Source organism: Chanodichthys erythropterus, chromosome 13 (assembly GCF_024489055.1).
Source record: "Chanodichthys erythropterus isolate Z2021 chromosome 13, ASM2448905v1, whole genome shotgun sequence".
NCBI classification, from domain to species: Eukaryota; Metazoa; Chordata; class Actinopteri; order Cypriniformes; family Xenocyprididae; genus Chanodichthys; species Chanodichthys erythropterus.
This window is the reverse complement of record NC_090233.1, coordinates 36,471,109-36,484,136: the sequence shown is the minus strand read 5'-3', so window position 1 is coordinate 36,484,136 and position 13,028 is coordinate 36,471,109. Positions and strand designations below refer to the sequence as shown.

General features: G+C 36.7%; 1 protein-coding gene across 1 annotated transcript; it reads right to left on the bottom strand.

The window, feature by feature from the left end:
* Positions 1-717: 717 nt before the first annotated feature.
* On the bottom strand, positions 718-9,139 carry pik3ip1 (phosphoinositide-3-kinase interacting protein 1). The gene is made up of 6 exons (XM_067406886.1): positions 8,909-9,139; positions 8,494-8,607; positions 7,945-8,061; positions 5,654-5,848; positions 5,485-5,563; positions 718-2,115 (listed from the first exon to the last, which is right to left on the bottom strand). The coding sequence occupies exons 1-6, from the start codon at positions 8,976-8,978 to the stop codon at positions 1,899-1,901; spliced, it is 792 nt and encodes a 263-aa protein (XP_067262987.1). The 5' UTR covers positions 8,979-9,139; the 3' UTR covers positions 718-1,898.
* Between the last annotated feature and the right edge of the window lie 3,889 nt (positions 9,140-13,028).

Below are 13,028 nucleotides of genomic sequence, written 5' to 3'. Positions count from 1 at the left end.
TCTTGTGTTTCTGTTTGTTTCTTTTTTCTGTTCCCCTCTTTCTTTCAGTGATTCCGCTGGTTAACAGGCTTGTTAATGCTAAGACGATTCTATAAATAAATATAATATATAAAAGTATACAATATATAAAAGTATAAATATATTTGAGCCATTTTGTGGCTCAGGCAAGGTCCAGTTCTGGTTTATTGCTTTGCTCTTGGCTGACGTGTCATTGCTGTGGCCTGCTTGTGGCTCAGATCGGTCAGCACAAGAGCAATCATTTCACGCCACATGTGGCCCAGATCATGTGTGGCAGATGTGGGCCAGCACAACTATCTGGGAATTGTCATTTGGAACTCATTCATAGAGTTATTTTTATTATAAATATATGTTGATGATTAAACACTTCAGTGACCTCCAAAGGCACCATTTTAGGTAGCTTATATAAAGGGATGGGTTGTGTGTTTGTGTGTGTGAGAGATTCTGGTGGTCACTCCAGTACTACAGTGATATAAATAATTTAAAGAATAATGCCTATTTTTCTACGCTTTAACCCAATAAATAAAAATGTTTAAGGCACAGTAGTCCCAACCACACCACACCATCCACCTTGAATTATTTTTTACAATTCAATGAGCCATGAATTTGTATTGTAAAATATGGCAAGATCATGTAAAAAAAAGTATGACAATATAATTTCAAAATTATTTTATTTTACAGCAGTAAAAAGCTGCCAAAAATAAAAATACAATTTTTATGGAACTTTAAATAGTTGTACAGTTCAATAACCCATGGGAAAACAAATTCATACGTTAAAAAGAAGTTCATAATCCCATTTCATAAACTGGAATCTCTGCAAAATGAAACCTTATTATTGTAATACATCATCTTGCACTCTCTTTCAGTCTCTGAATTCTATTGCCTTAATGTAATAGCATCCAACTATACAATCCATTCCTCAGCAGTTCATGCTTTATCAAGTCCACTGTCTTATTTCAGCCCATCTGTATGGTCAGAAACAACTGAACACTGATATGAAAAATGTAACCAGCAAAATAATCAGAATGGATCTGATTCATGGTCTCTGAAGGCATGACTAGCTCTTTATCAGATTGTGGCCACAGAAGCAATAATACATTCAAATGTAATTTACTAGGGCAAGATCTCTGGAAGAGCTTTCCTCTTCATTTAGTGAAAACCATTACCTAGCTTAGCTCTAGTGTTCCAGGCCACATGATCTGCCTAATGAATATGGATTTCTGGGAATGAGCTATCAAAGGCAATTAACTCAATTAGCTCTAGCTGCTAACCAAAGCTCCCTATAGAGTGAACAGCCCAGCTGTAGAGCAACAGATTGTTACACATTTACAATTTCAGTTTCAACTCCAAAACAACTGCATTAGGAACAAAAACAAAGAAAAAGGCAGGAAAGAAGATAAGAATGGACTGTCTTCTCTTTCAAAACACCAGAACGTCAGATGATCTGATCCATCGACGCTTCTTAAAAGGACACGGAGCAGTTAACGAGACTGTCGCCCTCTCATTGGAGTTTAACAAGCAGGGAGTATTCATGCTCTGTGATGATATGCACAAAATGTACTAGCATTTTTTCTCCACATGAATCCCTGACATGCCTATTTAATATAAAACCACCATTTCATCTTTTCCAGTGTATCCCCACATGTCCTACTTTCCCCAACAGCTTCGTTGAGGAAACAAGGACACAGTTTGGGAACCAAAAAAATCTTCCCACGCTCTCTCAGGGCACATGCCCTACCTTTACCATGAAACCGTGCTGTAAAGGCAAGGTAAAGAGAAAACAGACAGGCAAGAGGGAGGTGGAGTTTAGTCCTTTGAGATTCCTCGGTGCTGCATATACATCTTAAGACGCCTGTCCAGGCGCTCATCCTGTTCCTCCATCAGGCTCCAGGGGTCCCCGCTGTCCCCATAAGAGGGTCAGCCCCCTCTATGGGCTCCTGAGTGGGGGTCTGGTTGTTCGGTTCAGCCGTGATGACGATGGTGTTCTCGTCCACCAGCTCGCAGGTGGGATTGGCGAAGGCAGAGAGAGGAAGAGTGATGCGATGCATCTCGCGCTCATAAACTCGCTGCTCGTGCTGTTTCTTGAGGTCACGACCCCTACAGGATCCAAAACATAAGTATTTTACTTCAACCATTGCCAAACACAGAATTCTATGTAATCTAGACATCAGCCATGTTTAATGTCATTCGTCAACTGATCAAATAATAGAACGGGGTGTAAAAGTCAGAGACCAGTGACAGCTTAAAATTTTTTTTTGTAAAATTGATTTTATTTTATTTAAACAGGTTGCGTAGTGTTGCTTAAATGTTTATCCTGTGTAAAATGATCTGTTCTAATAAACTTTGATTAAAAGATGACAGTAATTCAATCATTGAAAGCCTGTTTTCTTTTTTTAACTTTAAAAAAGTCCCAGATTTTTAATGTTTCAATGATTTTCACTGTACATAATAAAATTAACCTTTGTGTAGTAGCAATAATCTTCGTTGTTCTCGGGCAAAGAATTGACTCGGGTCTTCGTTCAGATTTCAATGGTTTACTGAATGTTCTTGTACAATAAACAGAAATAAAATAAACTCTGAGTTAATTCTTTGCCCGAGAACAACGAAGATTATTGCTACTACATAAGTAAAAAAAACTGTGTAGCTCCGTCTTTCTTTCTTTCTTTCTCACAAAGGGGCGCCAAGGCAGTCCAATAATAAAACGGAGCAAACCATTACATAATAAACATGGGGGTGTTTAACGAATATACATATATGTCCAAACAAATAAAAATGTGTCCTATTCATGCATTTCTAACTTTAATATCAAATTGAATTATTCAAATAATGGCTCTTATACTTTGGATATTCAAAAGAATATTCAAGATTTCCAAATTCATATTTTCTGTCTCGGCAGCAAAGTCTTGAAGAACCATTCTGAATTACATTATAAAAATGAATGACTTATTCTGCAGTGGTTTCACTTCATTTTTTATGAATATTTTGAAGATTATGTCTAATATTATCCATTTCTAATAATATACATTACTGTCATATTTAACAGTGACACACTATAGACAGAAGGAGTGATTTGTCTCCAGTATCGCCTATTTTTAGAGTCAAGATATAAATGTGCTACTGTAGAGAGAGAGAGGACCAGGCCTAATTCGTCATTCTCTGCCAAGCAAGAGACGGATCGGATCCCATTGATAATTCTCAGATTCCTAAAAGTGGATTCCTAACAATGGGGGCTGAATGCTGGACAAATGTCATTTCATTGGACACACCCCTGTCTACACTTTCTTTAACTCCATCTCTCTCCGTCTTGCCCATTCAGGCTGTGCACAGCAGACCTGCGGCATGTTATGCAATCCTCCTACTCTTACCCAGCACTTCCCTGCCTGCCTGTGTGTCTGCAGAGAGCTCTGCTGTATCAGAAATGAACAGAATTGGTTCCATCTTAATTTAATCTCTTTTCTTAAAACACACAAGCTCTCTGGAAAGAAGTAAAGCATTTGGTTGAGGAGGTAGATGAAGATTTCATAACATCATAACATGTTTCCTGTGGGTGACATTGTCCCTAAACCCTCCTTTCAGCTCAACAACCTACCCTGCTTATTTCTAGTGATTAACTGGCTCAGTATTAATATGATGACATGCACACATAATCAGCTGACGCACAAGCACATGCTGCCCGAGGCTACTGGGTAATCCAAACTCTTTACAAGATAGAGACGAGAATTTACTTAAGTTATAGACCTAAAAACAGATCTATTCTGAGAAGTTGAGAAGGTGAATCACATAAAACCTATAAAAGGACAGGTCCATGTCATATTTCACCACAAAATTATTAAAAATTAATAACATGTATTTAGTTGTATTTGTTATAGTGCCTTTATGATTATTTAAATAGAAAAAACTGATTACAGTATTTATTATACCTTATAAATAATGATTGAGAACAATGGCAATGGCAATAAAAAAAATGCTTTATGTCATTAAAATAATATCACAAGACAAATATCACTTGCTCCAAAAATAACATTAATTATTTTTATACTAAATCAAAAAAATTTCTTTTGAGTTTAAGGTGAAATGTGATCAAGACACGCACTTCACACATATTGTCATGGTTGATGATATACCTGCATTTACAGCACTTTTGTTTGAGGACTGGTTCGGGTAAATTGTGATTAGAAATGTCCAAAACAATTGATATCTCTGAATATCAGCTTTCAGAGTCGCTCTGTTCCTCCCCAAACTCAACACCCACTTCTAAACATCAAACCAACCCCCTAAATATAGACAGTCGAGATGCCTCCAATAACTTCACCCACTCGCCACCTCTCTCATGTGTCTAATGGCATTAAAGGAACACTGACACTGCTGTTAGAAGAACATGTTATGTGTTTCCAGCCCTGGCTTGTGATCCATGACGTTGCATACTCTCCATACTCCATACTCTCTTGAAAGCATCTAGCAAACTCAATGACATCCTTTATCTCTGTTCTACAGACAGCACCTCTGAGCTAGAGTAAAACCAACAAACATCTCAAAAAAACTGTCAAGATCAAATACTATCCCAAACAACTGTGCTCTCCAGCAAAGAGAAACTACAATTATTTTGAAATGTACATGAAGTTTGAGGTATACTAGTTACTTGAGTCCCCTCATTCTGAAGAACTGAAGTGCCTTTTTTGCCTGGATTTTGTGGGTTGACCTTCCCTATTGATCATAGCTGTTGTCTCTTTTCTGTTCTCATAGAACAGAAAAAGCAATAAAAGCAATCCATAAGACTCCAGGGGGTTAATAAAGGCCCTCTGGAGAGAAGCGACATGTTTTTGTAAGAAAAATTTCCATTTTTATAACTTTATAAACTAGAATCACTAGCCTCCAGAACCGTCCGTTCACGCATTCACAAGAGAGTCAAGTTCAGGTGTATGACGTAGGATGTAGGAGTAGCGTAAGCTTAAGTAAGAGTAGATGCCCCTTACAAATAGGGCTGGGTAACAAACTCAAGCTCCTCCGACATTTATCTTTAAAAATAGTTGTTTTACACTTCTAATTCATGACCGGTGTTTTGTTTTGCTTTGTACTCTGCGCTCTGTGTTCATCAATATGTCATGCATCAGGTCAAAGCTAGCTCACTCTTCTACTGGAATCAACTCGCGTACGGAAGCTGGAATTCTAGTTTATAAACTTATAAATATGGATTTTTTTTTTCCCCCACACAAATGCATCACTTCGCTCCAGAAGGCCTTTATTAATTCCTTGGTGCTGTATAGATTACTTTTATGATGTAAGGAATATTTTTTAATAAAGCTGTTGTGTTAATACAACTCTAATTGTGTTTGGCTGAAAGAGGAAAGTCTTATACACCTAGGATGGCTTAAGGGTTAGTAAATTATGGGATAAATTTCATTTTTGGGTGAACTAACCCTTTAAGTGCACACTGTGAGAAGACATTGCGTTTCAGGTTATACTGACCGTTTGTAGAAGTATCCCATGGTGATGCCACCTCCAAGTAGGATGATAATGGCCATCATGAAGACGGCGAGAACATAACCTGCAAAGGCAGGAAAGATAACCAATAGAAGCATAAACGTCTTGGTTTTCAGATTTAGTTCGATTTTAATCATCTTCTCCCAAGACCTACCAAGAGTCCCGAGGTCTTTCTTCTTCTTAGGTCCACTCCTGGCCTGCTGGAGCACTCCCTTGACGGGCTGCACCGCTGCACCCTCCACCTGCGAGGGGAAGGAGTTTTTGGATTCAAAGGTCTCCACCATCCTTGGGGTGAGTCCCTGAGTGGGGACAGACTCTTCTGGAGCTGTGGCTTCTGTGGAGTTTTGGTCTGTGGGGTGAGAGAAAGAACAGGATATGAGTGTTTTTCTGCTTTTTCTCAATCTGCACTGCTAATGTAAGTCAGCTCTGCACTCTCATCAATTAACAAGTCCACTGGCATCACACCATTGTACTAAACAGTTTTACTGTGGTCAGGGAGTGAGCGCTCTCAGCTGACAACTGTGTCCTCTATTCACCATGTCTTTCTTACTTCTTGTTTAATGTTTTTGTTGTTTTTTTGTCATAAAAAAAAAAAAAAAAAAAACTTTAAAAAGTTACAATGAAAAATATACATATATATATATATATATATATATATATATATATATATATATATATATATATATATATATATATATATATATATATATATATATATATATACATATATATATATATATACAGGAAGTAAGTGGACTAAATGACTGGAGTCTAGAGTATGTCACCAAAGGGAAGATCAAATTTCAGGATCAGTAAGATGCATTTAGAAAACAAGGTGAAATTTCATTTCATGACAACTTTAAAACAACTTAAACAATTTTGGCCCAAAAAACATGCTCTACACAAGTATGTGAACACAAACACTAATTGCTCATTACGTTCTGAAATGAGTCCGAACGCAATTCGCAAAACACATAATAGTGTGGTGGTATGCTATTTCAAACAAAGCTTTAAGGCCCCGATAAGCCCTCGATATACTATACAAACGAAATTCCACGAAAATGAAGGCGGAGCCTTGGGGCACACCTCCTATTACGTTACCCTCAAGGACCAATAGTAGTACGAAGGTGTTTTGCAGCTGGAGCAAACTTTTCCTGAAAGTTCACTTTGGCAAACCGTTTTGAACTTCCAAAATGAACATAGTTTTGGCCTGATTTTGTTCGAAATGACATCACATCAGTTCGTTCTTTAATTTTGTTTGAAGTATATCGGGGCCTTTAGTCTTTACTAGACACACCAGGCGAATACTAGGACTTTTTTTCTTTTTGAAGCCTGTGTAATGAGATAAAGTTTGGCTATTTTTATTTAAATAGGACATCAGGTGGGCGTGGTGTGTTTCAGAGGTCCCATAGGAAGAATTCACAGATGAGAACATTAACATGTGCTTCTCTTACTGTAGGCCAGCCCTATTGATTTTTTCCACCACCCTCTTCTCTGAAAAAGTTGTTTACACACTCCAGCAGAGTTAAATATCATGAGGTCACAGCCCAGCTAGCCAATCAGTAGCTGTCACCATGGTAAGCATGGTCCTCACAGCCAATCAGAATCCCAGAGGGTGAGGCCTAGACCTTTTCTTTATCAGCTGCAGAACAAGTTTCCTTGTTTGCTCCTTGTTTTGCTCCTTTCAACAGAAGAAGCCTCAAGGCTGATGAGTCTAGACTCGTGTTATTGTTTAATTTTAACTGTCCTTGCAGCATGTTGAGTCAAAAGATAATTCTAAGAAAACTGCACTGGTGTGGATTAAAACTGACCAACTGGCCTAGTGGTCTCAATAAGAGTTTTTCTTCAAAGGAAACAAACTGCCATACTGTTTTTTTTTTTGCTATTGAAACAAATAAAAGACAGCTGGCTTATCGAAAAATGAAAAGCAAAAGAAAAGTTTAGTTCAGCACCAGTGTTTAGAGTAAGCTCAGGGGAAAATGAATGCATTAAAATATTTGGTGCTGACCTTATTCATTCCCTAGAGGATGTTTTCTTAAAGCCATTTTCTTTTTCCCAGAAAAAGTAAGATTGCACATTTTTGCATTATGTAAATATTTTTAGATCAGCTCCCTCCAGATTCTAGGAAGAAAAAGTGTAAGACTAAGAGTTTGAGACTGTGGAAACACTTGTGTAAGACCGTTAGTAAGACCCAGTTGTGAAATGCCACAGAAAGACAAGTTAAATAAATCACTTTCATAAATCATAATCACATTTCATGCTGGATGTTTTTTTTCTCCTCCCCAAAAAAACATCAAGTGCGTTGTAATGCTTATTTTCATAAAAAAAAATTAAATTTAATTTAGGCTAAATTTATTTGAATCTATAAGAGCTGCTGACATTTATTGCCATTTTTTCCTCCAAACACATGCAATGTAGTCTGGTGACGAGAGTAAACATGGCTACCTTGGCATATCTTAATATCACATGCTTCTTTTCTGGTTTCTCCATTGGATCCGGAGACATAGCACCAGGGCTTGTCTGAACCATCTGGGTTACGACAGAAATTGTGATCTCCAACATCTGACAAGAAAAAACAAAACAAATTAAATACATTTTATATAGGTTTAGATGTTTTCTATTAAAACTTTTCTATGTTTGTATGTGTTTCTGAGTTGTAGTGAGTGCATCCTAGATGCACATCTCCAGACATGCCCTCGTCTGGATTAGGGAATTGTGATTGCTCAGCTTTTTCAGTTAGGACTCATAATATCCTGGCCGCATGCCCTCTTCATACAAAACTATAATTTACAAAATCTATAATTAGCAACATTGACAGTTTGCATTTTGCACTTTCTAATTAATGGGTGCGATCTGTAAATATGCATGATTGTACATATCCTAGCTTAATTTCCTCAAATATAATGTTTTGGGGTGTGTTTTTAAAAAATGTTTATTTTCAAATTATACAGTAAAATGTACAAATAGATCAAGAAAAGTAAAAACATAAGTTACCTGTCTGTGATTCTTTAAACTTAAGCTTTAGACTGTTCCAGTTGAGGCAAATGTTCCCTGTGGATGTCTTCTGTTGCATTCCCCTGTAGCTCTCGCCATTAGATGTTACACACTCTGTGGGAAAATAATTGAACTTTATATGATTTGGAAGATTGGTTTCAGATAAGTTCAAGTGGTTAATTTTTCATGTTTAAATTACAACAAATTCACCATTTACTATATTAAACAATCATTACAATATATATTTTTTAATAAACAGATTTGGAATGATAAAAAAACGGATGTAAAAATGAAAAATCGTGAGGAAAATATAGCCTGATGCAGCATCGCTACCTTTTCTAAATCACTTAAAATAAAGCATACATTATTATTATTTTTTAGAAAGATATTGCAGCACACTGAAATGTGATCTTACCTTCAACAACAGACAAGCAGCTCACCAAACCAGAGCTCAGCAGGGGCACAAAGTAAAGCAGTCGAAACATTTTTATTCGTCGATGTTATTAACAACAGGAACAATTATTCTTCATGACGACTTAAAACCGCTCTGTTTTAATGGAAAAGCCTGTGGTGAATCGAGCCACACTGCTCTCCAAACACACTGCAGTCGCGCTGTTGTTTTGGGCTCTGACTCTGAGCTGGTAAACAGCCTGAATGGACTGAGCACTCCCTTTGCAGAGACTCCGCGTCCGCCGGGTCCTAGAAACAGCAGCTCCTCTGATTAAAATGATGGACGGTAGGCTACATGTGAATGATACTCGGACAAAATGACCAGAATGTTCCAGCAGACAATCGATTGTGTTTGTATTATTTTTTTAAAAAACACACACAAATATTTTATTAATTGGTATGAAGATTTTTTAACATTAGTACAGAGTTTGGTACATTAGAAAAAAAGAGAGAGAGAGAAAAAAAAAAGAAATATAAATAAATCACAGTGGGTAGCGGGCGGAAGCCCTTTCTGTGTGGAGTTTGCATGTTCTCCTGTGTCTGCGTGGGTTTTCACCCACTATCCAAAAACATGCAGTATAGCTACGTGATTTATTGTGTATGCGTGCGTATATTAAGTCCCAAGTCCCACACTTATTTTATGAATGGACTTTTTATATAATATAATAATATATTAAATATAATAATTGAAATTATATATATTTCATATCATTCTCAGATGACACAACCGGACCCCTTTCAGACATATTTCCTTAGAGTCAAATTTACAATTTGAAGCAGTCATATAAGATATCATTGCTATCTTTCCTGATGAAAGCTATGTGCCTGAATGAGCTTTTATGCAACATGAGTTTTCAAAGAATGAAATGGGACAAAACCTGCACACAAATTCATCATTACAGCACCATCAATGCAGTCATGTCATCCATTCTTGTTAAACAAATCTGACAGAGCAGAACTTCATTAGGAGATAAAGGAACAATGAGCGCCTCTATTATTTACAAGGAAGCAGAGGGTCTCCTGAGGAGACACTATCAAAAGGAGGAAAACACAGGGTTCATTAGTGATGACATGATCAGTGTAAGCTATTCAGCTTCTGAAAAAGTTGTCCTCTCAGAATAGATGAAAAACACATGCTTTGTGAGTCATGCTCTTTTGTTAAGATTTTCTCAGTGGTACATTCTGGACAACTCTATTCTGACATTTCCCTTTGTTTTAAGTGCATTCCTTTTGTCAAGTACAGTACACAACTATTATAAATACAGCTATCTGTTTTCAATAGTTCTGCACTGTTCAGCACAGTAAGATCAGTGTCACATTGTCTGCTGCAGTCCACCATTAATCTAGAAGCACAATGTCTTTTTTATCAGATCAGAATTTTTTGAAATCTTGGAAATTATGTCAAGGTTTTCATGGCATTTTGATGCATGGAAGTAAGCAATTAGATTTAATTTGACCAGATAGTTTTCTTTTTTTTCCATGGCACTGGTTAACTGACCCACTTTTATTTTCCAAAGTAATTACACAAAGTTTCCAAAGTAAAATTGGAGCCAGGTTGGCAGCTCTTTTTTGTGAGTTGTGCACCCAAGCAGATGAGTGCGAGAGAGATCAGACATTCAGTAACTACAGCGTTTCTTTGTTTTCAAGTTTGTTGATTATGTCATTACTATTTTTGACACCCAGTCATTACTCCTGTTTGTTCTGCAGTTTCAGCCTGTTATGAAGTCCTGTTTGACTGGTTTGTTTAAAATGTGCTATTTGGAAGAAAAAAAAAAGAGTGAACATCATGAATGCTTTCAGGACAGATGCATAGTCATAAACAGTACAGTGAATAAAGATGATAAAAAAGATCCTATTTACTCCAAAATTGAACTAGGGACAAACATTATTTATTCAACACATTTATTATTACCATTATGTTCTGTCCAAAGATACTTTGCAACCAAACTACTGTGATTAAAATAATAATAATAAAACTAAACCAGTGTCATGGGTTTGTATAGCGAAGACAGCAGACAATGAGTGGAAAAAGCCAGATGTTTTTACAGATGTTTCACATTATACATCTCTTTTAAAATAGTTTGAAAAAACAAAAACAGAAATAGCCCATTTATAGCTTATTTAAAAGTTATGAGCTCTTGTTTCTTAAAATGGCTAGTCAAATGAAAAAGGCCTACTTCTCTCCAAATCCTAAAACAATTTTCTAAAATATTTTAAATCTTTCTAGAAATATTATAAAATGGATATATACTTAATCTTAAATAATAAAACAATCTTACACAAGATTGCTCTTTTAATCCACCTGTATCCCCTCTAAACTCTAAAATAATCAATAGGTCATTTACAATAGAATTGAAGCATTTGTAGAGGAGTGTGAATCTCTTCAGTGTTTGCTGTAAACTCAGACCATCTGCTCCACTGATGGCTACTGGGATACCCAGCTGCGTCCTAACACTGTGTCCTGTGACACGCAGGCGTGTTGCACAGCAACTGAGTACATATTCCAAGCATGAATCATCAACTAGTCCTATGCTGAGGGCAGAAAATGGACACTTAACCTGGGAGATGAGCCTGTAATGTGGCATAAAGCAGGCACTATTCCCTTGCTGTTATGGTAGGGCAACTCTACTGTTGCCGCAAAAGCCATTACATCACTGTTTGATGCATTTACCACTGCAGTGAAACCTGAGTAGAAGTGGCTTATGCAAAGAGAAGATGAGGATGAGAAAGAGGGTACAGAGTGAGAAAGAAAGACATAAAATAATAAAATATCTATTGGACATAAAAGAAAGGAATAGGGTAGGAAAAAGAGTATGAGTGCAAGTAAGGCTACGTCCTCACTGTCAGTCCAAATCCAATTATTTGCGTATCCGATTGGAATCTGGTCTATATTAGTGACTGTCCATACTGTGTATTGCAATTGTTCAGATCAGATGTGTGTGTCCCGCTGCACTCTTTTGTTTTCCTGAATATCTGCATTGGTTTCTATGGTAATAATATTGCGTTGGTAGGCATATGCCAAAAACACCACCAGCAGCAACATGGAGGGGTTTGCAAGAAACATGTTGTCTTATATGCAACATGACAGTGTGTAGCCACTGCCCTGGACTACTACGTCTTCTTTGCCATCATCTCCGTCGGTCTCAAAACATGTCTCCAACTCTCCAATATATTAGGGTGACCCTGTTTTCCCAGGACATGTCCTGTTTTCACGTCCTGTCCTGGCCGTCCTGGTTGTTTTTTATAAAGTGATGAAAATGTCCTGGTTTTCATTGTTTTTCATTGGGCCATTCAATTTACCGGTGTTACGAGATTTTCGGTTTCCGAAGGCGGAGCATACATGAATATTAATGAGTTAATATCCATATATTAATAATGCACGTGCAACTGAGAATATTAGTTCACATTGTATCTCAAGACATTAGTGGATTATTCCATAAAGGTATATTCTCAGCGTCACGGCTGACTTATGCCTAAACTACAGTTGTTTACTTCTAAGTAAAAGTTTATATGTTTTGATTAGTATGCATGATTTGTGCAGTCGTCTGTAACTGAATAACAGATACAGCAGAGCCACCTTCAGCTATCGTCTACTATGAGTTCAGTTCATTGTGCTCTTCTTTCGTACCTTGCGACGTAACAGCTGACAGGAATATAGAAATTTATTTTTAACTTTCATACTTAGCTATTTGTTAAGTAACAAAAAACTGCTGGGAAAGATCAGCTCTACAGCAAAATATAGATGGGCAAACAAGGAGGATGAGGAAGAAAAACAGGATAAAAAGGAAAACGAGGATGAAGAAGAAAACTAAAGATATAGATATTTTTTGTTAGTTTTTGTAAGTTTGTGAGAGTTATTTTCTGTTAAATTTGGATCGCTAATATAGCAGAGGTATTTTTTTTAGTTATTTATTATTTTTCTGATACAGAAGAGACATTATTTATATCATTATTTCATTCATTATTTTTGAAACTTGTCATAATAAAACATGTTGAGTAACCTCTGAGAAGCCTATCTGAATTTGTGTCTTTGGTTATAGATAGTATTTTGTAATATAACAATTTTCTATCCATACAGAGAAGGC

What these genes read in the sequence shown, in the direction of transcription:
- pik3ip1 (XM_067406886.1), bottom strand. Translation starts at nt 8,978, where the DNA reads ATGTTTCGACTGCTTTACTTTGTGCCCCTGCTGAGCTCTGGTTTGGTG. An exon ending in CTGCTTGTCTGTTGTTGAAG is followed by an intron (nt 8,608 to 8,908) that starts GTAAGATCACAT and finishes ATTTTCCCACAG; the next exon opens with AGTGTGTAACATCTAATGGC. An exon ending in GAAAGACCTCGGGACTCTTG is followed by an intron (nt 5,564 to 5,653) that starts GTAGGTCTTGGG and finishes CTGCCTTTGCAG; the next exon opens with GTTATGTTCTCGCCGTCTTC.